The 27,857-nt window shown below is 33.7% G+C and overlaps 2 protein-coding genes across 21 annotated transcripts in view; both read right to left on the bottom strand.

Annotated features, from left to right (window-relative positions):
- The window catches only part of LOC100645179 (plasma membrane calcium-transporting ATPase 3), an 88,999-nt gene extending 75,330 nt beyond the window's left edge, over nucleotides 1-13,669 (bottom strand). For 5 of the 19 annotated variants that reach the window (XR_007226698.1, XM_048413060.1, XM_048413061.1 and 2 more), the window contains exon 1: nucleotides 4,762-5,841. The gene's annotated coding sequence lies outside the window, so the exon portion shown is untranslated. Of the gene's footprint in view, nucleotides 1-74; nucleotides 304-4,761; nucleotides 5,850-6,810; nucleotides 7,037-7,497; nucleotides 7,684-13,470 lie in introns of those variants that run through there. The other 14 variants (XR_007226696.1, XR_007226697.1, XM_048413059.1 and 11 more) reach the window with 10 other exon arrangements.
- Nucleotides 13,670-14,120: 451 nt separating this feature from the next.
- Nucleotides 14,121-27,659, bottom strand: LOC100645396 (xanthine dehydrogenase/oxidase). 2 transcript variants are annotated; one of them, XM_012319645.3, is made up of 25 exons: nucleotides 27,504-27,659; nucleotides 21,627-21,676; nucleotides 21,360-21,540; nucleotides 21,125-21,256; nucleotides 20,814-20,979; nucleotides 20,003-20,219; nucleotides 19,629-19,849; nucleotides 19,463-19,565; nucleotides 19,237-19,364; nucleotides 19,030-19,152; nucleotides 18,802-18,969; nucleotides 18,440-18,721; nucleotides 18,212-18,316; nucleotides 17,721-17,934; nucleotides 17,455-17,638; nucleotides 16,910-17,206; nucleotides 16,768-16,850; nucleotides 16,490-16,683; nucleotides 16,247-16,405; nucleotides 15,952-16,080; nucleotides 15,346-15,476; nucleotides 15,016-15,268; nucleotides 14,606-14,702; nucleotides 14,417-14,527; nucleotides 14,121-14,301 (listed from the first exon to the last, which is right to left on the bottom strand). In XM_012319645.3, exons 1-25 carry the CDS (start codon nucleotides 27,527-27,529, stop codon nucleotides 14,234-14,236), a joined length of 3,822 nt encoding a protein of 1,273 aa, XP_012175035.1. In that variant the 5' UTR covers nucleotides 27,530-27,659; the 3' UTR covers nucleotides 14,121-14,233. The 2 variants fall into 2 exon arrangements, with proteins under 2 accessions (XP_012175035.1, XP_012175036.1); XM_012319646.3 differs by lacking the exon at nucleotides 27,504-27,659 and adding an exon at nucleotides 23,237-23,336.
- Nucleotides 27,660-27,857: the final 198 nt, after the last annotated feature.

Raw genomic sequence — 27,857 nt, 5'->3', positions numbered from 1 at the left:
TTACCAAACACGTATGTAAAAAGGAAACCAAGCAATATATCTAGTATAATTGAAATCTGTAAAACTAAAAATACCTTAATTTCGAAGGATAGCTCGAGAGATGCTGCAACCGATGGAAAAGTCACCAGGAAATAACCTCGATCTGATCTCACTCGCGCCACACTTCGGAAAGCCACCAAAAATCGTTTCTTTAGAACGGCTTAATAAACCAGTCACAGTCCGCGCGTACACGTACAGTTTCCAAAAAAGCGTTTCCACGGAAACGAGCCCGCTAGCCTGACGTTAAAATAACCGCGGCGTCCTCTGTTAACAGGAAAACAACGGTATATCCGTCGTCGTTTATAGGCTCGCGGAAGAGAAGAGAAAAAGCATCTCGGAGGTTAGCAACGATGCATATTGGCCAGCGGCAAAGTTTCGCCTCGAAAAAGTTAATCGACGGGCCGCTGATTTATTTCTGGCCGCCGCGCACGCTCGACCAGTTTCACACACGTGTCTAGTTATTTTTAATCCACTATGATGCGTACCAGCCACACGGAATAGACGGAGACGGGCTAGCGTCTGCGGCGCGACGAGGACTACACACATAACAGCACACTTCCTGGTCAAATTTTCGTATATATCACGGGTCGATAAATTGTCGGCACGTGGCAGTCCCGATGTCTCTCCGGCGATTACTATCGAGCACTAGTGGCCAGACACACGAACACGAAACCATCTTTTATCTCGCTACGCTGCACGATTATAGCCTACGGAGAAACGTTATGGAATGACCGGTGACGGTCACGAAGTTACATACCGCGCATGCGTGCCGCGCATACCTATTCGCGATTTCCATTCGAATCACTATACTGCCGCGATTGGATTTTTCTCTAAAATCGATAAATTTTTAGAACGCAATCTTATAATTTAGTAATTTATCACGAAACAACTTCTCTTGATATTAATTATAATATGACCTAAGAAGATAACCCTCCATGCAGATTAGAAGTGGTTATATAGACAATGTTCTATTTTTCGATACGTAAGTATAAATTTCCAATGGAACAGAGAAAGCTAAGTCTCATATATATGATATCAGTTACGATAAATGTAAAAAGTTTAACTCTTACTTTAGCTTAAAAATGGTTGCATATATACAATCCTACTTTTCGATATGTAAGCGTAGAATTTGCAATGGAATAATAAAAGTTGAATCTAGATCGCGATATCTTGTGCGTCCTCCGAGACACGTTTGTTTCGACGAAACCTACATGTTCGTTGGAATCAAATCGAACTACCGTAAGTCATAAAGGACTGGTGGGTAGGAAAGTTGCAACAGAATCGACAGTAAGTTTCCCCGAGAGAATTGTGCCCGCCTGCAATAAAATCACTGGACGAAAGGAGCCAAGAGTGGGACAACTTATACTACTAGCAAAAAAAAAAGAACATTTTACCGTCTCGTCCTAATCTAAAAAAATTAATTCGTGGAACAATAAAGTAGTCCAAAATTGCAAGCCAATATTCTCTCTGTGAATCACGATTGTGACGCAACATTTTTATGATTTCTTTCAGAAAAAAACGTCGTTCACGAGAAACTATAAGTTTCCCAAAAATCGTTCTTTTCATCTCAATGCAGTACAAATAAAGAATAAAATATTTGAACGAAAAAAAAGCTAGGGTTGGTTTTGCTTTCCTCGACGACTACATTCTGTACATTTTCCCCTCGGTTTCCTATCAAGAATCACATTCGATACACACACAACCACTTAATTCTTTCCACATATATACCTCCGTCTCTAATATAGGTCGATAGGTCGATATACTCATGGCTACAACTTAACCTTTCATCGGAAAGACATACGAAACTGTAGTAGACTATCAACCTGCCCGTAAAACAACTTCTTCCCTATTTATCCTATAAATATCCACCCACGCCTTTAATCATCTCGAAAATCTCGAAAAGCGCGGATGATAACCTACATACTCAATCTGCTCAGCCATCGTGTGATCCATACTAAACTTTCTATTCAACCAGCTAATATTTTCCGCACATGTAAAACAAGCGTACCATTGGTGGTACACATGATTTTAGTTAAAAATAACATCAAATTTAATGTGTTAAATAGATCCTTAAATAATGATTAATGGAAACCAGCATTGCTATATCTTTCTGTACCGGAGATTTCGAGTTTAACAAAAACGACTAGATTTTGATTTTAGTAAAAATATCTGTAAGTTGGTATGATGAGCTAATAAGAAATTTTTGGACGATGATTAACCAACAGTGGTCAACATTGTCCTCTTAATACTATTACAGAAAATTCAGGTTTCAACAAAAATCACTAGATCTTGATTTCAGTAAAAGTATTTTTGATTAATACAAGAAACAAGTAAATAAGAAATATTTTATTTACATTTGTCTTAAAAATATATCAAACAGCGACATCTACCTAAAATATTTATTCTCAGAGATTTGCCGGCTGATGTCTTAAGACACCTTTTCCCCTCACGGAAGTTTCCCTAGAACCTAAACGTCATTTGCACGAAATTGCTTTCAAAGAAACTCAACCTTTGTTTTCCTTCAAACAACTTCGCTTTTATTACGACCTCCAAATTCTAATTCACAATTCCCTAGATCTTTCATCGTAATAAAGTGGTAATCCTGGCGATACGAAAATCCGTAGTAAACACCGTAAAAAGGTGTTAGAATGGTGCGCGATAAGACCAACCCTGAGCCAACCACCGAACACGACCGTTTTCCCCACGTGCGTAATTAGTTTTGACGGGCTATCGATCGCGGCCGGTTTCGTCAGCGTCGCGAGTAAGTGTCAAAGGTTGAGTACACTTCCTTGCAAGTGAGTCTAGGTCAGCCGTATTGGGTCGATACTATGAAAGCAGGACAAAACGAGGACAGAAAGCTGGCGTGTGCTAGAGAGGGAAAGAGAGAGAGAGAGAGAAAACGAGCCTTCGATGTATTTCAGGACAAAGCGAATCGGGGAGAGCAAAGGCGTGCGCCCGTGGCAACGTGGTGGGGATAGCCAAGGGCTGATACGAGTAGTGGGGGGTTGAGGAATTTTATGCACGATTATTTCAACGAGAATGGCTGAGTTAAAGGGACGGCGACTACTCGGGTCTGACTAATCGCGACCCTTTCTACTGTACACAAGATCAGACCGGCCCCGGACTCTGCTAAACTGTTATCAATCCTCTGATTCATCGGGTCTACTATTAAACCCGTGCATATTATATACAACGACTCATTCGAAAACGTACCAGGCGTACCATTAGTGTGTACCAGGGTCTCAATAATTCGTGCTTACATTCGAGCCGAGGTTTGTGTAACTCGAGATCGTGTTCTGAGAAAATAAATATTTCCAGCGTAGCACGGTGGAAACGTCGTAACAACGAAAAACGACAAACTACCGGATCGCGCGCGTACATACACGTACACCGTGTGCACATGGACAGGATTACCTCACCAGCTCTCCCAGTGTGTAATTCGAGCCTGCTTCGATTCCGTTTAGCTCGAATCAACGAGAACAGCGTGTAACAATGTTTCCTCTCCTTACGTAACCTAACAGAATTTGACTAAATATCGCTGTACATAATTTCAGAATCCAAATAACCCTCAAATCTAGGGATCCAAAATCTAAGTGTATCAACGTTCATTCCTTAACGGCATAATGCAATTAGTACGGTATGTCGATACATCGAAAGAATTTCAGGTGTCGTATATGCATAAAATAATCAAAGAAGCATCCGCAAGTTCATAATAGCGTACATTTAGACAGATAAACTTCAAGCCATCACGTTATTCCGTAAGAGCATACGAGCCATTATCGCGTCATTCACGTATACCTTGCTCTATGAAAGGGTGAAAGCCGAAGAAGAATAAGAAGAGAAGCGGAGCCAACAATGCTGGAGAGGAATGCAGCGCGAGCAGAAGCTGCGCGTGATAATGCGCCTGCCCGATCCCGGGACAGACGAGGTGTAGAAAAGAGAGACCGTTTAGAAGGACGGCGAGTCTGGGCGTCTCTGTCGATCGCACGCGGGCTCTGGCAGGCTGGCTGACACTCCCGAAATAATGTTCAACCGCGACCGGTGCAAAAATGGGAGGGGCGAGAGGAGCGGCGTAGGGGCGGTCGCGCCGGAGTGGGAGAAGGTTGTAGCGTGAGAGAGCCGCGCACCGGGGGTAGGTAGGTCGAGGAAGAAGGAGAAGAGGAACCAAGAGGAAGGAACGAAGGACGGATCGAGCGAACGGACGGACGAACGGTTACATAATTTTCGTAATGTCACTATTGTGCGGCGACCCGTGCACATGCGATCCGGTCCAGACGACGGATGTCTTGCGGCACAGGGGAGGAAGTTCAGCTACAAATTTGAGGTTAGGAAAGAAGGTTAAGGGATATATTATATAAAACTGATGTATTAGAAACGGGTGTCTGAGAAAGAGCTAAAGTAAAAGAAAAATAAAGGTTAAGAAAATAGGCGTATATATGAGAATCAGTGTATATGTAGAATATAAAGAGACACGAGGGAGAAATATTTTATACGATCGTGAGTAGAAATATACGATCCAATGGTTCGTACACGTGTGTCTATGTGCAGCAGAAGACACACGAGCACGAAGTACGGGTGGATTCGGAGGGGTGGTGAGATGGCACCAGCCTGCGGAGGAGATGGTATTGGGTGGGCACACATAGACGAAAGGGAGGCGGGGCAGGGGAGCGGCTGTTTGCGGAATGGCGAATCAATCGGTTGAGGGTTCGGGGCAATACTCACCGCGCGCTGATGGTCTGCAAGATGTCTCGGTGTCTCGTCGAGGTGGCAAGAGAGAGAAATTTGATGTCACATACGCCGCTTCATCAGGCCACTGCGCGCCGTTTATACCACTCTGCCTTTAGCGCTTGGCGCTTGCTACTAAAAATATACTCACTTGCCGTGTATTCCCCCGCTTCACGTCTTGTACCGTGACCGACACATTTATTCGCGCGTTTCGAAGCACTCGTATACTTGCAACCACGAACAAACGGATCGCTCGATTACCCTGGATCGTGTCACGGACGCCCGCTCGTTGCCGTGTGTTGCTGGCTGCCGCCGCTTGTCGCCGCTGCTGCACGCCGAGGACGACGAAAGACTGCCAAGAGGAACCAAGAAAAAAAAAGAAAGACGGTCCTCGAGTCTCCCTCTCTCACATGTATTACACACGCAGCTCTTTCTTTCTTGATGGGCAGAAATTGGATCAAAGAAAAGTTCGAAAAAGAAAGAAAAGAAAAACGGAGAAAGGGAGAACAGAAAAATGTAAACGAAGAGATTTCGAGGGGGAGACAGACAGAGAAGCGAGAAGAAACAGCAGCCTCTCGTAGGTTTCGCGCGGCGCGACCCACCAGACACGAGACCCCGCGCGACGCACGAAAATACACGCGCAGCCCCCGGAGAGCTTTCCTCCTCTGATTCGAAGCACGAGAAAACGCGTACCGAGTAATCCAGCCGACACACTGGTGAAAATCTCTGACACACTCTAACACATAGAGAAGAACCAGGGAACGAGCGTAAAAGGGGGGGGGGATAGGTTTCAGGGAAGTATACAGTAATTGTAAGTATATATATACGTGTACATGTATGTATGTATATGTATGTCGTAATGGGGAAGAAAAAGGGGGAATATTAAGGGGAATACGGAGAGTTTTGACGGACAGGAAAAGAGAGAACGAAAAGAAAGGACGGTTCCGAACGGTTTGAGAACGGGCAAGAACGAGGGAACGCGTAAGAATGTAGCACAGAGAGCCGACGTCTACGAGGAGAAACGCACGGGAAGAAACCGAGGAGAGGACGAAATCGCTACTTCTTACTCTTTCTCCGCGAGGCGCCGCGTCGCGACGCGCCGCGCATGCACTACTATGCCGACGACCGTTGGAAAATCACTTCTCCCTCCGCCACCCCCTTCCCTGGACACCCCTCCTCTTTTCTCCTCGTTGTGTGTCTCCGCTGTGACACGGAGAACACCTATAACCTTAGGCACACTCGGTTTATCGCGTCTCTACGGTACAGGTGATTTTTGTATCTTTATAAAAAGGGGTGCTTTCACGTCTTTTTCTTTTCCCGCCCCCCCTCCCCCCTCAATATTATAATACTTCTACACTCGTAATAGTAAAGTCTGGATAAGTGCTCGAAATTCGAGACTCATGCTAACCACTTAGGATACGGTTATAATGGATGCGTATTTGGACGAATCAACATTCTGACGAACTCAATACGTCACAGTAATCAATATATATATATATATATATATATATATATATATATATATATATCGATTTTTATGAGCGTATGCATTGCAGCCTTCAGATGACTTCTCCTGTTCGTCAGAACCACCAGTTCATTCAAATAAGGATCCACTATAACTACTAACTTTATCCAGCACAGCTATAGACATTGGTTGGGGCCGAACGTTGAAAGAGCTTCAAGAATGGTGGCGACATAAACTATAAGAAGTGTGGATCGCGGACACAATGTTTAAAAAATGGGCCCCACTAAAGGAGACTCCATATGTCTGTTTCTTTTAACAAGGACCACGCTCTTCATAGCACCCGCGTTCTATATTTCTTATGTCTATGACTGGGGATGACAACCGAGCACTTACGGCATAGATCGTGCCGAGCACTTATCCAGACTTTACCGTATACTATTATCGTCGATACGCGTGTCTTTCCATCCTGCTTCGTTGATCACGAGACAAGAAGAGGAGAGAGAGAAATTGAAAGTAAAAGAAAGAAAATGAAAATATATAAATGTCTCTTGTTCGAAGCTATCACTTGAAATATTCGATACCGGTACAAATTACAGATATCCACCGAAATACAGGTCGATGTCTTTCCCTTTGTGCCGTTTCTCATACAGGCTGGTCGGGTCAGACGTATCGCGTGTTATCAGCGGACAGCGAGCCACACAACGTCCGCGCATGGACGAGCCTCGTTTGCGTGCGCGCGCACGCGAGCGTGTCTTCCGTTTTGCGAGTATGTCGCTGGCCTCGTGTGTCCGTTCGTTCCCGCAAGGTCTGTATTATCGAGATACAATTCCTCTTTCTCTCTCGTCCTCTCCCTGTATGCTATATACAGTCGGAGACAAAAATAAGCGGATAGATAGTGGAAGTAGATAGACATCAATAAAGTTTAATCGAACTAATACCAGTGTTACGTTATATTCTTAAGTTTTATTCATTATATATCCTAAATTAATTAATCGAAATTATTGATTTACATTTTAGTAAAAATTTCATTGATACCTATTAACCTAAAAACTTCATTGATACCTATTTCCACTACCTAACCACTTATTTTTGTCACCAACTGTACATACGTATTACGTATTCAATTATTCTGTGCTAAATGTGTGTCAAAATTTCTCTCTACTTCTGTGTACGTATGTCTGGCTTGCTTTCGGTGTCCATAGGCGCGTGTAATGTTACTTTCTTTTACTTTTAATAATAGTATATTTATTTTACGGTTGTGTACGTACGTGTGTTCTAACTGGGTATTACACGTCGATGTGTTGTGAGAAAAAGAGCAAGAGAGAAAGAGAAAATAGAAAGAGAAGAGAAGAAAAGACACGGATAGAGTGCGCGCGAGAGGCAGGGAGAGGCTGAAGGTCCTTCGTGCGCACGAATTCGGTGCAAGCCACTGCGCCCGATCTGCACGGCACTGCGGTCTCCGTTCGACTGTCATACCTACGCTGTCCGAAATGTCCCGAGATTACGCGCATGCACACTCTGGCGCCCCGACCGCCCAACCCTCTAACATACTACCCCCATTTTCTATCTCCTTCTTTTTGCTTCTTTGTCTTTGTACTATTTCCATTTTTCTACCTCCCTTTCACCCCCTTCCTTTCATTGTTATCATTCTCATTAGAAAATTTTATTATCTAAATAAAATGTTTCTTTTTCCGTTAAAATTGTTTAATAGGATTTTAGGATAATGATTGCAGGTTCATATAAAAGTAGGATGTATTTGCCTGACTTTTGTGGTATGGTCGTACAGGCGCGGATTAAGGGCAACTATAGCCCTGCATCTTCCTACGCGAGGCAAATATTATACAAGTTATTTTACGGCTCATTTATGGTAAACAGATCTAAAAATGCAATTATTTCTTAACAACGCATACCAAAAATTGTTAAATATAACATATCACAAAATTATAGTGCATATACTATAATGAGTAATTCATTCGCTAATCTTAAAAAAAATTTGGAAATAAAGATAAGCCAACTATCTTTTAAAAATTCATAATAAAAATTTTTTAAACACAACTTATCACAAAATAAGTCCTGTTTCATATTTACATAAATTTATTTCACTTTGATCGTGTCCCCTATTTTTCTACGAAGGAGACCTCCGCTGGGTCAATAGTCCCAGGCCTTAAAAACTTGAATCCGGCACTGCGTGTATGTATGTGTACTATGACCAGTCATACTTCGCTTCCACCCCTTCTTCCACCCTTTTGTTGGAACAGCCGAGCGCGCATACTCGAAGAAACATTAAAAAACTTAAAAATCTTCCGGTATAAGGAGGATCGTACGATTCACCTCCCAGATATTTCTTAATAACTCTTGATGCTTCTAGGGCGATCAGATTCGCGGAATTTTCACGCCAACCGAGAAAATAACGCGGAGATCGCACAATTAAGTTCTCCGAGTCCCTGACCCGTATATGTATGAACTCCTTATTCTACTTTTATCCAACCACTTTTCGAATATCTCTAACCTCATTCTTCTTTTTCTAACAATCGCTTTTATGATACAATCGTGAACCTTGAGAGGTTATCCCATCGATCCCATTTTCAGATGTAATGTGGAACGATCAAAAAACTTTTGCAGCTTTGAGAGAAATAGTTTTATGATACATTGAAAGGTTACATGATCGCATTTCTAAATATAACGTGGAATGATAAATTTGAGAGACGTTTTTTGGTTTTGGGGAAATAGATAGCTTTACGATATATTGAGAGGTTATTTGGTTCCATTTTCAGATATGAGTGGAACACAAATTCGAAAGACTCTTCTGGTGATGTGGTAGAGGGATAACAGTTGTTTTTGTAACGATGACCCATACGATAATTAGGAGCACCGATGCGTCATCCTAGATTCTTGAACTAGAGTTTCCTATTTCTCCAAAGGAATCAGCCGGTTCACCGCATTAAGAGCGGTGATCTTTGATTGCCTCTGCAGAACTCGTGCCGCGCATGTCCAACGAAGCTTCCAAAACCTCAAAATATTTTCTGCCAAGAAAAATTCATCAAACCCCCTTCCTCGACGATATTTTCCGTTGCTACGGCGAAACGCGACTAACCATTTGATTATGCACTCTAGCTTGATAAATTATGGACATCCGTATCGTGCATCAAATTGATTTCGTAATAATTGAGCATGTATTTGAAAATCCAATACTTTACCGATATACACGAAAAATAATCTAAACGGAAATTATAAATTAAAAGCAACGTTATGTTTCTCTTATTCGAATAATAAAATGAAATAGTAAAATATTTTTAAGATTGAATGTAAGAAACCAAGTTAAAAAGATGTTTACATGAAAAATGCTACAATTTCTGAATGTAAATGAAAAATAACAAAAATGATCAATATAATCCTCATTTATTAATATCTGTTATGTAAATTAAAAATGAAGTTATTATCTTCTGTTTGAATAATAATATAAAATAATTTTAAGATTAAATGTAAGAAACAGACCTTAACAGGATGTTCATATGAAAAATTCCATAATTTCTGAATACAGATGAGAAATAACCTAAATGAACAATATGAGTTCCTTCTACTAATATACGTTACGTAAATGGAAAACGATATTCCGCTTTTCTAGAATATTTCAGAACGTTAAACACGAAGAACGAGCCTAAAAAATGTTTATAACTAAGCATTCTATAAAAATGGTGATACGCTATCGCATAATTCCAGTTCAAACAGGTTTCTATCGAAATGATGTACTTTGACGTCACCCGTGTCGTTAAAACGTATACATCAAAATTGTGCTACCACTAATTTCGACGCGTGTACGGTTATGGTGGGATTAATTTTATTGCGGGGAATTAATACAATTAATTTTACTTTATCACCGACGATGAGTAACGAGACTGACGTCAAACGACTGAGACCCACAATTGGGGATACGTTCGTTTTCACTAAACAGGAAAAGCGTCAGCTTTTTTATACCAGACATAATCAAATAGTTTCTATATATTTTTCTCTCCCTCTTTGTCTATGTAATCAATGATAATCAAAAAGTCACGAGCTCTCCATCTGCCATGACATAACCTACTTAATACCAGGTCTCACCAAAGGTAAAAGTGCGCGGAGATTCTGTCACAACAATTTATATAAGTACGTACGTATTGCCACCTAGTGAAAGGAATCTGAACTGTGGTGTACGTGCATCTATATCAGTTGATAATTAAACTGAAGGAGAGTAATCAAACAGTAATAAATTTGTATCCCTTCAGGCACTTAAAATTATAATACGGTATCACGTCCTAAAGTATCACAAACGTATTCTAATTTCAATAACTTCAACTAAATGCATGAAATGTAAAAATTCAAACGCTATTTTAATGTTTAAACACTTAAAGGAAAGTCGATATTTATATAGTATGTAAAAACACATATTTTGCTCAAGTTGTTAATTAATAACGACAAAACACAACAAATGAAGATATTACAATGCAAATATTCCATGAAATGTGTTTCTAGTTGTATAATAACTTACTTCTAAAACGAGATGGAATGTATTGAATATATTGCGGGCTACGGTGAACTTGATCTACAATTTTCACAACTTTCTCATCGAATTTGCCATAAATGACGATTTTTGTATCTTAGGACTTCTAGAATGATGTTTCATTAGAATTTCAAGTACCTGAAGGGGTACGTCACTTTTTGATCATTCTTCTTTGTTTCATTTACTAAATATTATAAAAACTATTCTGCCAGTCAGTTCACATTATCAATTATCAGCAGATCGTAAATTTTTATACAAATTCACATTTCTATGAATATAATTAAGGAACCAATTTATAATTATTTAATAGAAAAAACAATATTCTTTAATTGTTCTTTCTATTAAATATTGTAACAAGTACCATAGTGTGGATAAAAATTAGCATTATGTATAATTATGCACTTTCAAATTTTCCATGAATGCATAAAAGTTCTATTTATCAGACGCCCCACATACGATAAGATTTTTGATCGGAAAAAGACATAGAGGGAAATCACTTTGCCGAAGCCGCATAACCCTCGGATCCAATACGACATGCGTGATGAACAGGTGCTTAAAAATAATTGAATACACAGAGAATAAAATGCAAAAAAACGAATACATAAATAGTCTGACCTGTTAAGGGAAAAGAAACCTTACAAATGATGTGGTTTCTCGATCATTAACAGTACGACGAACAGCTATACGTATTAATGTAATTGCGTCAACTTTCCTCAGTTTGATAATTATAAAAATTTAAATTGAAATTTATTTTGGGACACACCGAAATTGTAACTTTCTTTACAACATATTATGATAGTTTTTAACTATTCAAAAATACTAGTTTTAAGGCACAGGGATTATTATTTGAAAATTTATGCGTATATAAAGTTTCTGTATATACATACATATATTGCACATAAACGTTGCTATATAAAATGAGGTGGATAAAGTCACTAGTCGCGATACCGACCATTTTTACGCATCCAGTATTTTTTTGTTGGCCAGTTTATATCATTAACGATATTAATTAAACCTAACCCATCGTGTGTTATTAAATATTGGGAATTCAATGTGCCTCAAAGTGAAATTCAGTCAAAATTTCAATGTCTTCTATTTGTTAAGGAAAAGATTATTAAGTAAATAACTAAAGTTAGTTACAGCAAAAGGAAAATAGTAAAGAAGAAAGTACAGAATTTAAGTAGAAGTACAAATTAGAAGAAATATACCTATAGAGATCAAAGAAAAGTACTTCATACATATTTATAGACTAATTTGGAAAACAAAAATACATAATTCAAATTTTCCGACAGTTCATTTACTCGCGATTCCTTCTTTACCATCAGACCGATTTTAAAATATTAACTTTCATGACCATGTGAGTTTATAAACATAGAGGAACCGGTTAATTTGTATAATTACATTCAGAATCTATACATGTATTCCTGAATGCAGGACTTAATTGTGCCTTCCGGTTATATTAACATATTATATAAGTAGTATTCATAATTACGCATTTATGACTTCACGAATCAGAACTACATTCGATTTTACAAGGATAATTGTAAAGGACATAAAATACGTTATTCTTGATAAAAAGAATTCAATACTGCCAGCAAACTAACCTTTTATAAATTTGTTTCAAAATAAAAAAAAAAGCAAGGATATTTATACAAAAATTAATATTTGTAAAAATTTATATTAAAAAGATAATCTTGTAATAATATATGACTTTCATACGTATACATCGCGTAAAAACATTTCGGAAGAATTCACTAACACTTTCAAATATCTAGTCTCTAGTTTATATATACACTACCGTATACAAGTATTTGAACACTTCCAAATTATTGCAAATATATTAAATGTACTTCAAATGAAGCTCTGTAATTAAAGTTTCATTTCCGATCTCATTTCAAGCAATCATATATATATAGCCTGTATAAACTAGTTAGTAGATATTAATAAAAACAATAATTGATATTAATTAGTGTAAATAAAAGAGCAATAATTGAAAGTGAATGAAAATTGCTTCTATGAAAACATTCAAGTTAAATGATTTTAAGTGTATCAGTTCAAGGTGAGATCTTAGAATTGGAATATATTTTCCCAATCATATTTTAAAAGTTTCTATATATTTTATATAGTATCAACTATTTATTAGGGATAAATAAAAAAGTTGATTGATGCAGATATATCCCTTGTCTTAGTTTCAATTTAGTAAAGCATTTAATCCTAACTATGGTTCTTTTGGCTATGGCAAGAAGAATTAACAATAGAGAAACATTTTTCTACTAATAAATGAAAATATAATAAAAATATCAATGTTTTGATTGGATTACATCAAGTGTATAAGTACCTATGCACGGTAGTATACATAAAAGATTTTGCTCAAGTCAAAAATTACTCTGATTAATTTGTTGAAGTTTGATTCTTAAGAAATTTAAGTTTGAAATTCGCGATACTCCTTTAACCGCCAAAAAAGCCGCGCGGGATAACATGTCAGAGCATGCACCATTTTGAACGAATACAAATAAGGTTAAGATTCAAGATGTCAGTAAAAACAATCACAACTTAGAATTAATCTAAAATCTATGCAAATAGTTTAGAAAAATTCAATATTACAAGAGGTCATGTCTATTAATGACAATTAAATTTATTATTTGTGAAAACGTGATTATTCAAATTATATGGAAACAACATAGTCAGTGATAGCGTCACTCACCGATGACGTTCCAGGGCTCTTTCCATGGCCACAACATGCACTCTGCCGATGTTTCCGTAACGTCTTCCAGTATTTCCACACGACAGGAACAAATGTCGTCACTTCACACCAGTTTATTTATCGAAAACTGCAGAAATTTTTCGACAAGAAAACGCAGAAGCAAATAACAACAATCACTTCTGGACTACCGCGCGTAAACTGAAGCTAAAGCCTGCTAGGCTGCGCAGTGATTGAAAAGTCTGCTATTGCGCAGTTAGTAACAGGGTCGTATGAACTATGGTACCAAATTTTTTTTTATTTTAATTGTTATGATAATGTTATATATGCTACATAATATTAATTTATTGATAAAATTGCTATATTTTTAACTATATATAACGCTTGTTTATAACATTCTTTTTTAATAAACTACTTCGTCCTATTTATTTTTCTACAAGTCCTCCATGAATAACACATTTACATACATAACTGTGCGATAGGATAGTGGTTTATGGGTAATTTCTTGCAAATTTTTGCACATTTTAACGTGGAAATTTAAATATGTACAGATTTCTAAAATTGATATATCAATTTTAGAAACATATATTTATTGTCTAATATTATTATTATATTATTGTTACATATCAAGTGCTGTAAGATAAAAATAATAATTTATATTTTTACATTTCTTTATTTTAAATAACTGTATGTAATGATATATGATTATTAAAAGTGGATTAGGAATAACAAAAGTATGTCTTTTATTCAAAAATAAATTTTTATCTCAAAATATCATTTGCTCTTTGCTGGTTAAGCTATTCAATAGAATTTTCTCGGTAGTAACAGGACCATCTGTGAAAAAAAGAATACGATTAGATTATATTATATAAAACTACGTGAAGCTATATTAACATACACGCACACACAAAATAACAAAAGAATATACTTTTGAATAATTTTTCATTACCTAATCTGTTCCAAGGATCTTTGTTCCCAGCATCTTCTCTTGCTGACTTAAGCGCATTTTGAATTGCAATAAGTACGCTATAACTTGTACATAATGGTGGTTCACCAGTAGCTATAAAATTTAATAAATACCAAGTTTAACATCTCGGACATAGAGTTATTAACCATTTGCTTCAGTTTGTTGTTTTACCTTTTGAACGAAGAACGCTTAACGAATTAGGATTATTTCTACGGAAATAAACTCGTAAATCGATAGGGATGTCTTTCGCGCCGGGTGGCTTATAATTCTGCAAACAAAATTTAGTTTTTATTTTTTAAGAATTCTTCTTACGCGTAATATAGCAGACTGGTAAAACCAATTTGGTGTAAATTAAGATTCTGAAAATTTATATCCAATTATGTACCTCAACTTTTAAAAGTATCATATCTTTCATTCCATAATTAATTAAGTTAGAATTTTATTCTCTGCCTTTTATATTATTATACTTTTTATAGTAATAAACAGTATACACTATTTTATAAAATCTAATAATGGACTGATTTATACAACTATAATTCTCAGCCCTCCATATATTAGGTTAAACAAATTTAACAACATACCCAGGTTCTATAATTCGTCAGCTGACCAGTTTTGGGATCATAAACTAGATCCTCGGAGGTCCAATAACCGAGACCCATCATAAAGCCGCCTTCCACTTGTCCTAAGTCTAATTCTGGATTCATACTTCTCCCAACATCTTCAATTATATCCACTCTGTGTAATACGTGCTGTCCAGTCAATAAATCCAGTTCAATTTCCGCAATACTTGCCGCGTATATCGGATAAGATTTTATATCATCTTTTGCAGTAAACCTATAAAATATGTTTCGTAAATATTTGGAAGACTAGATTAATATTTCTATAGCTATTTAACTATTGGAAGCACACACATATATCGGGCGCACAAGTCGATATCTTTCGTATATGCTGTCATTACTAATTTTTGCCATGAGGGGTCTTTCAGCTCGTTTTTTATAGGTTCAAGTCTTTTTACCAGTTCTTTGCAAGCCATCATGGTTGCCTAAAATTGTTAAAATACACATATACATAGGTATTCCGAAATACAAGATGTCAGGAAAATAATGGGACCTCTAAAAATATTTGTATGTAGCTCAAATATAAATGGATTTTGGTATTTCGAAAATAGAATCCTCGAGAAATTAGGTTTTAGTAATATTACCAATTATTGAGAAATAAAATCAGTCTTATTACTAAATTGCGAATATTTATGCATTTTCATATTTTTATGAATATAACTAAAGAAATTTGTTCCATTTAAAGAGTATTATAATAAACACTCTGAATATTTTATACATACATTTTTGTAGAAATATTTTGCACATTGTTTACACTGTCTTTGCTACATTTTGTAGATTTTTGCATTCTCGAATTTCCCAAAAATGCATGAGCATATGCAATCTACTCATTACTCCTCTGATACACTATATATGTAATCTTTTTTGTATAATGTATTAATAAATGAAAATAAGTCTTACATATGAGCAAGTCTCGCTAGTAATGCTACCGCCAGTAACAAGGTTGTTTGGAGATGTTAGATTGTTGCTTGGTTTTACAGTAACTAATGATAAATCGATACCCAAAGTATGTGCTGCTACTTGAGCTACCTGTAGTGAAAAAAAGTATGTAAGTAATAAAACTGTTATTGTAATAAATGTATTACTAATAATAGTTAATTTATATTAATTAAGTAATTTGTGTATTACTACCAATAATTTATTATAATATATGTACACTATTAAGATATTTTATTATATGTATATTTTTTGGCACCTTGGTATGAACTCCCTGACCACATTCAATTCCTCCATGAGTAACTGAAACTGTTCCATCCCTAGCATAAATTGATACAAGTGCATGGAATTGTCCCCATATTTGTAAAGGATACATTAAGGGTATCAAAGATATTCCTTTTTTCTTCCATCGATTTTCCTACAAAAGTTATAAAATTATTTAATTAATTAATATTTCATATTATGTATATTAAAATCATGGTGGATAATCGAACTCCCTTACATTGTTGAAAGAATCTACAGCTCTCTTTCTCGTCTCGTAATCCGCGTTTTGACATAGGTCATTTATCATAGACTGCAATGGACCTTTATGGTCCTCATGCATATTTGCATACCTAACCATCAATGGGTCTTTCCCAATAGTCTTTGCTATGTGCTCCATTATGTTTTCTATCATAGCTACAGCTTCTGTCGAACCTGTCAATTAGAAAATTTAATTTTAGGGAGGCTAGTATCATTTTTGCTATGTTACAAGTTATTATTCATAATAATTTGAAATACCTGGGGCTCGACAGTAAGTGTTGGAAGGCAGGTCAGTCTTAACCTCAAAGCCTTTGTGGGTCCAGGTTGAGTAGTCATAACAACTAAATAAGAATCAACTATTTTAGACTGTTTATTATAATATATGTTCAAGTATATTCACCTATTGATATGATGTGCAACTAAAGGTGCATGGAATTCATTGAAATTGCAACCAGCATTGCTCCAGTAATTTGCATTTAAATATTGAATGCGGCCATCATCATCTACACCAACTTCATACTCCTGACGAGTATCATAACGCTTTCCCATAGCTTGCATATTAGATTCTATTGACATAACAAATCTAGCTGGTCGATTTAATTTGTAGCATACTAAGGCACAAGCACAAGCAACATGAGTGGCACGGCTTATCTTTGCACCATAGCCACCTCCTAATCTTCTCACCTTTATATTAATACTGTAATTAATAATTAAGGAAACGTAGTATTAAATATTAATATTAATATATTATATATATATATATATGATATCTAAAACATTATTAGTCAATTAAATAAATATTATTAAATAAATATTAAATATTACATTAAAATATAAAACATTATATATTATTTAATTTTTAATATTTATTTAATAAGATTTATTTAATTAATTAATAATGTTTTAAATATTATCTGTTTGTAATCAATATTTTGTATATCTTACCTATTATTTTTTATATTGAGAAGCTCGGCTACGGCTACTTGTATCAGATCCATCCACTGAGACGCTGGATAAATGTCCATACCATCTTCTACTGGCACACAGACACAAGTTTGAGTCTCCATAGTATAATGATACTGCCCTCCACATCTAAATTCTCCTTTTACCACATGCTTCACATCATTTCCTATGATATTTAATCAAAAATAACGATAATCACTTGTGTAAAAATGTCTATAAGTAACACCAGTACAGTTTTGTGTACACACCTTTGTTCGTCGCTTCAACGTTAGCTGATTGAAGTAGTCTGGATTGGTCTTTAGATGCAAGCACATCTTCAATTGTTAACAATAGTTTTTCAGGCGTAAAGCCAACGTAGGAAATGTGTACCTTCTGTGCTGCTTCATTCGCAATCGCGTAACTTATCGCAGCGATCACTCCAACTGGCTGCCCAGCATAATCGATATTTTTATCCGCAAACAGCTTAAGATACAACGACAAATAAGAACATGTTAGAAATTTTAGACATTTATAGCTTGCGGATTTTTATGCATTTATGGCAAATTTAAAAGAGAAAAGATACATAGAATGTACATAATATATGTATAAAACATTCAAGGTACAATATGTGTTATGATACTTAGTAGATGAAAAAAATGTTTATATAAATCCTAGCTTTTTTAGTTCTATTTACAAAGATATGAGTTTGCATAAATATTTACAGTGTATTCATAACATACTTGTTCATGAATCAACTTACTACTTCATCGTAATTCAACATTATTTCTTGAGCACTTCCTGGTATGAATACATTTTTCCCAGGAATATCTTTGGCGGTATAAAAAGCAATTACTCCTTTCATTTTCTGGAAGAACATATTTGGATTTATGTTATAAAATTAAGTAATAAATAAAATAAGCAATAAGATTTGAAATTGACGATTTTTTAAAATATTTTAGATCAATTAGATTAATCGTGAAAATAATACCAATGCTTCAGAAGCATCTATTTTATCCAGTTTCCCAGCCCCTACTGTGGTAAGAACAAAAGCACAGAAAACTTCATCTGACAATGGTGGAATATCATTTGAGTATTGAGCTTCTCCAGATGCTTGATGTATGGATTCCAATTTTGGCAAAGGCTGATTCAAAGGCCATAAATTCTTATTAGTATCAAAGTCCTGTTTGCCTGAAGATAAACCACGCTCCAAAAGAGTTCCACCACTGCGCGCTTTTGGATCCACATTCTCAGGCTTAATACTTAAAATATACTACAAAAAATGTTGCATCTCTGATCAGACATAAAGATTCAATTACTCAAAATTTTAATAGTTTTCATCCAGAAATATACCTTAAAGAAAAGACCTTCCGCAAGTGTTTTTCTAAATTTTGGAGAATAATCAGGTAGGATATGATCAGGATGAAGTTCATTGTCTAATTTATCCAAAGCATCTTTAATTACTTTTTTGTCTAAAATGGATTTCCCAATCAAGAAGTTTTCAGTGTCTAATGCATGCAGCTGGAAAAATCAATTTTGATTTAAACCTACATTACTAAGTAAACCTGTAGTTTTACTTACAAAATCCTTGTTTATTCCACCAATTATGATGTTTGGTTTCTCGAGCACTTTTCCAGCTCCGTCTAATTTAAACAAGAACCCCGCATTCACGTGAGCATGGGCATTCTGTGCTCGTGGCATTATCTACAGTCCAATAAAATCTTCCAATGAAATCTATGATTCCAGGTAATTTAATTATTCTAAATATATCAATACACAAAGGCATACCTTGTAAGATCTATACTCGTATTCCTTGCCAAGAGCTGGCAACATTATACTGTATATAATTTTGTGCTTCATGTCCAAGTTTAGGAAGTTCAATAAATTCATGCTAGTTTTTTTGCTACCAGCTTCCACTTTTCATAGGAAACAGTATTTAAATAATAAATTTTATATCAATACAGAAAATATGCATAAATGTTTCAAATAATTTTGTTTGAACTTTTTCAGTTACCTATATGCACTTGTGCTCCTGCAGTTTCCAATATCAAAAATAAATCTGATGGAAATTCACGATGCGTGTGCTTGATCATTAAATTTCCTGCTACAGATCCAACCTGCAACATAAAATGTCATCAGTGGTTTGGGATCATCGTACACTGTTAATTATATTTACTTACATTTCTTACTGGGACGCTAGCAATTAAATCGATATGTTTGGCTAAGTGTTGCAAGTATTCGAAATTTGGTTCCTTTGAATATTTCTCAAAAGTCTCCATCGCTACAGTAAGTGAAATATTTCCTCCAATAATCAAAGCGTCGTCAGTTTTTGTTATATTACGTAGATCAGGTATGTCGTTAATATCAATACTTATATCTGGTGTCTTCATTCGATATACACCTGTAAAGAAAAAAGAATTTTAATATAGATAGAGCACAAATAAATATAATATGGAAACCACACAGGAAAAATATGATAATTTCTTATTTGACTTTCATCACTTAATAGCTTCATGTGTAGTTTTCATGTAAAATAATGGTTATTGATCATTACCATGTGCTGTGTTACCACCATGCAAAACATAACTCGCATTTGGATTATTCTGAAATACTGTGAATAAATCATCGACTGCTAGAACTTTATGGAATTGACTACCATCCAATTTCATGGAAATGTTAGCTTCTGTATTCTGGCTAATTGTGTAGCAACCATTGCAACCATTTTCACACGGCATACCAGTTTTCTTGCAGGCTTTTATTTTGAACAATTCCTAGATAACAACAATTTTTTGTCAAGGAAGATTGGAGGAGATTAAATCAAAAGAAGTATAAACTGGTGGTGAATAGCAATGAAACAATTTTTTGGTTTGTTTGCAAAAATACACAGAAAATATAAATATGATATTTAATATCTGTTTAGATTCCATTTCTTCAATTAAGTCTATAACACATTAATAATACCTATAATAGACTGTATATAATATGTAAATTAATATATAAACTATATAAATTATATAAGCATATAAATTATATAATTTATACAACCTATCTATTACTGATAAGCCATGAATGAGCAGTGGGTTGCCCATTAATAGGCGCCTAAAACTCTTTAAAACCTTGTTACTGTTTGTTTGTTTACAAAACAAAACGAAATTGGATATCTATCTATCAGATAAAAAATGATGCATTCATTATCCTCTGCTGAAATTTCATACTAAATTGATATGAACAATTCTGTACATTGAGGAGTGCACATTTTATCAGCAAGATAACAGATATCTGTTATATCTAATACTCGAGAATAAATACGGAATTATGTTTCAAGATCTACTCACATCTTAATGTTAATATTATCACTGACTTACTTCAATGTCATAAATGTCTTTAACAAGTTCTTTTGGAGCATCGCTCGCAAATGCCTTGAATGCATCCAGAATTGGTCGATAACCAGTACAACGACATATATTGCTTCCAAAAGAATTTTCTATCTGTTTCATTGTTAATTTTTTTCCATTTTTGTTTTGCAGTAGACTGAAAACATTAAGTTAATTAAACCTATTTGTCCAATTTATATTAACATATTATTTGATATTAATGATCTACAATATTAAAATAGCATTTCGATTCTTATTGTATGTATATACATAATGAATATAAATGTAGAAGGTAGAAATACCTATACATGTTCATTATCATTCCAGGTGAACAATAACCACACTGGGAGCCATTTTTGCCTGCTAATGCTGCTTGCAGGGTATGATAGCCTTCTTGCTTATTACCCAAACCTTCAATCGTCTTAATAGCCCAGCTGCATTAAAAAAGAATGTTAAAATGAGATCTAAAAAAGTGAGCAATATAAAAAATATGATCTGAATAATAATTTTAAGAAATATAATTAATTTGAAACTTACCCATTGCAGATCAAAACTGGTACCAAGCAAGAGTTCACAGACATTGTCTCACCTTTGACTTCCACTGACACAATGCAAGCACCACAGCCTCCTTCATGACACATAGCCTTAGTTCCTCGTAGTTTTGCATAATCTCTGATGAAGACGTTCAAGGATGTTCCAGGTGGGATCTTTTCTGTCACTGAAAATAGTTATACCATCAACATAGTTATTGGTCCTATTCTGCTTTTGAACGATTTTAACTGACTTTAATTATTGGATTCAGACCTGTGTAAGTTTGCCCATTGATGGTGAATTCTACAACCTTCCTGGAATCCCTGTAACAATAATTTTTGCATTAACTAATAAATCGAGATATATATACACACACATATATATAATTATTTATAATTTATAAATAAAATGTATAAATTAAAAAATAAAAAATTATATAAGATAATTTTACAAATTTATAAAAATTTATAATAATTATATATATATGTAATTACAAATATTTTATAATATTATAATAATATTATATAAATGATATTATATAAATATATAAATATTTTATTTCTGATATAATATAATAGAACAATAGAATAGTAAAATTTAATATTAATTTCAACAAAAGGACGATAGGCATCATACTCGATATTAACACGATCTTTATTTTATGTTACATTATGCTTATTATACTTTCATAGCATCATATTTAGTTTAGTTTATTCTACTGATTTCTTTTAAACTTGAAACGAACACTGCTGTCTCATTAATGAGACAAACTCGTTCTGAATCATATAAAGCATTAGGGGGCTCACTTTATATACTGCAATAAAACAGTTCACTCTATTATTGTAATGGAGCTGATCATTTAATGCAAATAAAATTGCAAGTTCTATCTTTGCATACTATTGGAGGAATAAGTATGTGTAATAAATAAATTGTTACAGGTGTATACTAATAAGTAAAAAAGCAGGTATAGTATTTTAAAAAATTTTAGTAATTGGATACAATAAAATGTAATCTAATCTTTCGGCGAGGTAAGAAATATTACTCGAAATTTGTAATGAAATCATAATGAACACAGAAATTACAATATTAGCAAGGTAAACTGTTACAAACAGTAACAGATTATTGTTAGAATTATTTTAGTAACTTACAGAGTTGTGTTTGAATAAATACTATTTTTAAAAAGGACTTAAAATCGGCTTCTGTATTCAGTAAAATAACATTGAACCCCTATATCAGAAATTCTAAATAATCAGTAATTATAATAACTAGAATAACTATAGTAATTAATCACCTTCCCTATATCTACTTGAATAACAGAATATATTATAATACATACTACATTAGTTAACGTAATGTCTATAAAATTCATTCGAAATACATAAACAAGAAATGAGATAACCCAGGAACTGTATGTATATAAAAGTATTTCAAAAAAATTTATTTAGTGAAAAAGACGAACAATTTTTGGTAGATAAAGAGATTTTGTCTGGATAAATCTTTCTTAATAAAATAACTAAATTTATTTCCATATAAAAATTATTTGTACTAAAATCTAATATAATATTAAATATTTCAATTAGAGTAAATACTCTAATATTCTACTCAGAGTAGATACACTAATTATAATTTCTTACATGTATGTAACTATATTAACATAGATTTTAGCACAAATAATTTGTATATTAATACAAGTATTAAATACTCTTGTATGGAATATCTTACTAAATGATTTTGTACTAAAATCTACTAAAATTATAGGATCATGCAGGAGATTACAATGTATCTACAATGATTTCCATCATGATGTTGAATATGTTGAATTTCAGATTACACATATGTAAAAATAATCTTGTGAGTAAGACAGTGAAACTAGAATTTCTTACCACTTATTAAGTCCGATGACAAGTCAAATTGTACGTACAATAGATGCATCTAAGTGTGGGCAACGAGCAAATACCACACGTCATCAAAACACGATTTCTGATGATCTTATGTAATAGTCGGTAATAGCGAGGGAACCCTGATTGATAACAATGGCATGCTATAGAAGAATACATATATTTTATAGTGAACGTCGTGTAGTATATAACACATAACATCGCTCTTCAAATATGTGCAACAGTACCTGCTATCACAAGTGGCGATAAAGCGATAATGCGATTCAAAATGAAGAAAAAATAGTCATTATGTAATCATAATCCCTCAGACATGTTAGTTAGACTGGAAATTGAAGAAGAGATACAATGATCTACGCAATACATACATTATGCAAAAATATGTTAAATTACACTTATTATAATATTTAGTAGGTGAAATAATATACTAATATCATATATACTATTATTATATACTAGTACATAGTTATACACTATTACTACTATATTACTATACTAATATATCATAGTATGGTGCTATATACTAGTATGCTACTACACCATAGTATATACTAATATACACACTAGTAATAGTATAGTAGTAATAGTATATATTACTATATTATTCTTCTATTTTACCATAAAATCTAACGTTCTTATTTTTTAACAAATTTTACTAGTAATTTCTAAAAACATTCCCCTATCTTTCCACAAAATCTAACATTCTCATATACAGAGTATCTAAGAACTGATAGCACAATCGAGGAACGGAGGAATCTACATGAAAAAATATATCTAAAATATTCAATACAGTTTTTACATTTGAATTCGTTGTTGAAGAAACCGACTTCAAAAACCTTATTGTTGTATGTAAATTTAGGTGATATAGATATAAGTTAACAATCAGCAGGAGATTATTCTACTTGCAAAAATATTTTTCCATTTAGTGCTTCGCTTTCAAGAAAATTAGCCCGATATACGCGTATTCCACTAAATTTCAAATTTTATTTCTTCAAAAACGAAAAATTCTATGTAAAAGTTTTTCTCCGCATTTTTTACCCACTTTAACTCTAGTTACTTGCTATTGGTTATTCGTTTCTGTCTCGTTCAAGATTAATCAAGATTAACTCCACTTGACGAAATTTTAGACTCGATCTTCTCGAAAATGAGGCGTCATATGTAATAAAACAATTTTATTCTTTATCTTCCATTTGTTTTCCTCGCGTGGAACCGCTTTCTCGATGATTGTACCATCAATACTGGAATATCCTGTATATACCGATCATTAGCAAAGCAACACTTATGTCACATTGCACACTTTGTATACCAGTAATACTTCAAGGAAAAAGTTATTAAATCATTAAATGATTTACACTTTTTAAAAGTGAAATTTCATTGTGATAATAAGTTACCGATTGCCAATCGTTATGCAATCGTGTAATACTCTGGTTTCCAATTTTAAACAACTTGTAGTGAATTATACGTCGATTATCCACCTTGTTAAAAATGTCGGGGATTTGCATAAATGTATGTACTTGCAATGACATAATGGGCTTCTTGTTTTTTACAAAAAATTAACTCGGATAATTGAAGGTCGTATTATCGGCTTCTTCGCATTTCCCTATGGACATTGTCATTTTTTATCTGCAAGTCGAACATTAATTTTGTATTCCTGTAAAAAGTAATTTGTTCACGTGATCAATATATCATTTCTGCGATCATAATTGCGCATTATTATATATAAGTTATTTATATTTTTATGGAATAATAATAAGAAATGAAAATTTTAGAGAAGAGGCATTTTAATGTATACATTATTGAAAATACTAAATACAGGCTAAATACTTGCACTAAATACTAAATACTTATTACATTAAACGATAAAATTAGAAGCTTAATGCGGACCTTGTATTCAATAAAAGGAAATTTGAAGTGGCTGGAGGTTGTGCCACTATCGATACCAAACAGTGATGTATAATGAAATAGAACATATCAAACGTGCACATTGCACATACGTAATAAGATTATTATGGGCATAGGCCTCAATAATATAATAAAATGCAATATAAAATACACTACAGTATATTTCTTTTTACTTGTGAAATGTTATATTTAATTCTATATTTGAATTACCAATATTTATTTTACCAATGAAAAATCTGTTTCTATTTAGTAATTGATATTTAGATATAATATTATATCTAATATTAAGAAGAATATAATATTACAATATCTAAATATTAATTATTAAAGGCAGACTTTTATAATATTATATTATAACATTATAATATAATCATATTATAATTATAATTAATATATAATATAATCATAATATAATTATATATAATATAATCATAATATAATTATACATTATATAATTATTATTAACATAATTATATAATTTTAAATTATAGAGAGGAATTAGAAAAGGTTGCAAATTGCTTCACATGGTCTTGAATTTTTCTTACGCGATACGTAACATTTTTCCTCGCGAAATTTATGCCCTACATTTATATTTCAATTATATTCAATTTTTAATCCAATTTAGTCTAATCTAATCCAATTTAATCCCATCTAATCTAATCTAATCTGGTCTCTACACTTGACAATCAGTGTCATTCCTTGACTGCGTAGAAAAGAGAAAAATTCAAAAACATTGCAAAAATTAATAATCTACACTACACTAGAGAACGAAATACGAGGATCTTAAAGAATCGTGAAACTAGATAAAATCTTTCTCCTATCGCTCGATTGGCAATAAGTGCAAAGTTGGGTTTGTTTCATGAACTTTGCAAATTTTAAGGTAAACATGCAAAATTGCAGAAATTTATCTTTGATTCAAATTTTATGTAAATCGTGCAAATACATATGCAGCTAAAAAAACAGGGAATGTGTTGAAACTTGTTTCATGACAAATGGTAGTTATTTTTCCAGCGAACAGTCAATATTTGCGGAGTTCAATTTATACGGCATAGAATGGAAACTCGCTTATTCGACCATGACAAATTAAAGTGAACTATTTCTGTTATTCTATATAATCCCTATATAATCCTATTAGTCACCAAACTACTTGACACGACGGATCAGATCAGCAGACTAAAAAAAAAAATACTCTACAAATTAAATCTTTAGATCCAACTAGAATCAACAATATAAACTATTATAAACCATGTCATTGTATCAGGCCAAATGAAGTTACTGAAAATTCTCAACGAGAATTGATTGTAAATATTCTAACAAATAAAAAAAGGAAACTTCGTTCAAGGAGCTGTTTTCTGCAAATCTCAGCAGGATCGATCGCTTCTTACCAAACAACAATTGGCTTTCACTTTTCGTGAAAGTTACTGGGATTTATCGTAGGGCCAGAAGGAGTCGTTCACTTTTTCTTGGCATCGTGCGCTTAACGAAATCGGATCTCAAACAATGTTTGCAACTTTCTCCTCTGCAGATAGAATTATGCGAACAATAGCACGTTATTCAGCTCGAACAAGCAGAAACAGAGAACATCTATGATCTAATCCTTATAAACGTTTGTGCGGGCAACTATACTGTCAAAATTGATACGACCTCGATAAGTTCTTCAGTGAAAATGTAAAACTGTTTGGAAGCTCGCGAAACAATTATTTTGCTGTAAGAAAGATAAGCAACTTGTAGAAAATAATTATTTGATCACCACGAATAAACAACTTGTAGAAAACAATTATTTAGTTGTAACAACAGCTTACAAAGTTGTTCAAATGATTTAACTTTAACAATTTTATTGGAACACAAAATTTGAAGAAGAAGTAAAAAGAAAAGGAAAAGGGATGTAGTTTAGAAAAATAATAGTCGGTAATTACTATTCTTGAAATTTTCCATTCTTAGCTCTCGATATTTTTCACGTTTTTCCAACAAAGGAACCAGAGGTTTTCAACTCTGACATTTCTTTAATTCATAGCTAAATACTGATATATAATTCTTGGTTTTCACATACATTCTTGGATTGCATTCGAATTTCACCAATATGATATTTGAAAATGTTTTATATAAAACATATAATATATATAATAGCTTTTTACAGTGCATCATGTACATTATGTAATATATTACATGTTGACAAAACGTTCTACTTAAGACATTTTTTATATTATTATCTTTTATTATGTGCAGCAAATATCTTGTAATATCTATATAGGTATGTAGTTATATAATAAAAGGATCATAGATATTTCTATGTAAAATTTTAGATATAATTGTTGATATAGTGATCGTTACATAAAATTGTAAAATTACTTACCCAATGTTCCTCTGAATACCATTCATGTTCGCAAATATTCAAACCACAAATTCAACGAAGCAAATTTTCTAATTGTTTTTGGCAAGACAACTTCTACGACACAATCGTCGCGTGGGTATCGTTTAGATTGACTGAACTTCCAAGCGATCGTTGTAATACGTTTCTGCACCACTCTCTCCCACCATCTGCAATAAAGATAGTTACAAAAGAGGAAGATTACGTCCGCGATCGTCTCGATTACAAACCTAGTTTTCATCATTTTCTGCTTGATACATGGTATTTTTCTGTATGAATCATCATAATGAAATAGCATTTCCTTTCTTCTTTTTTAAAATTAATCTCCTTAACAGTATC

The sequence above is a fragment of the Bombus terrestris genome, chromosome 16 (genome assembly GCF_910591885.1).
Source record: "Bombus terrestris chromosome 16, iyBomTerr1.2, whole genome shotgun sequence".
Taxonomy (NCBI): Eukaryota; Metazoa; Arthropoda; class Insecta; order Hymenoptera; family Apidae; genus Bombus; species Bombus terrestris.
This window is presented reverse-complemented; position numbering and strand designations above follow the sequence as displayed.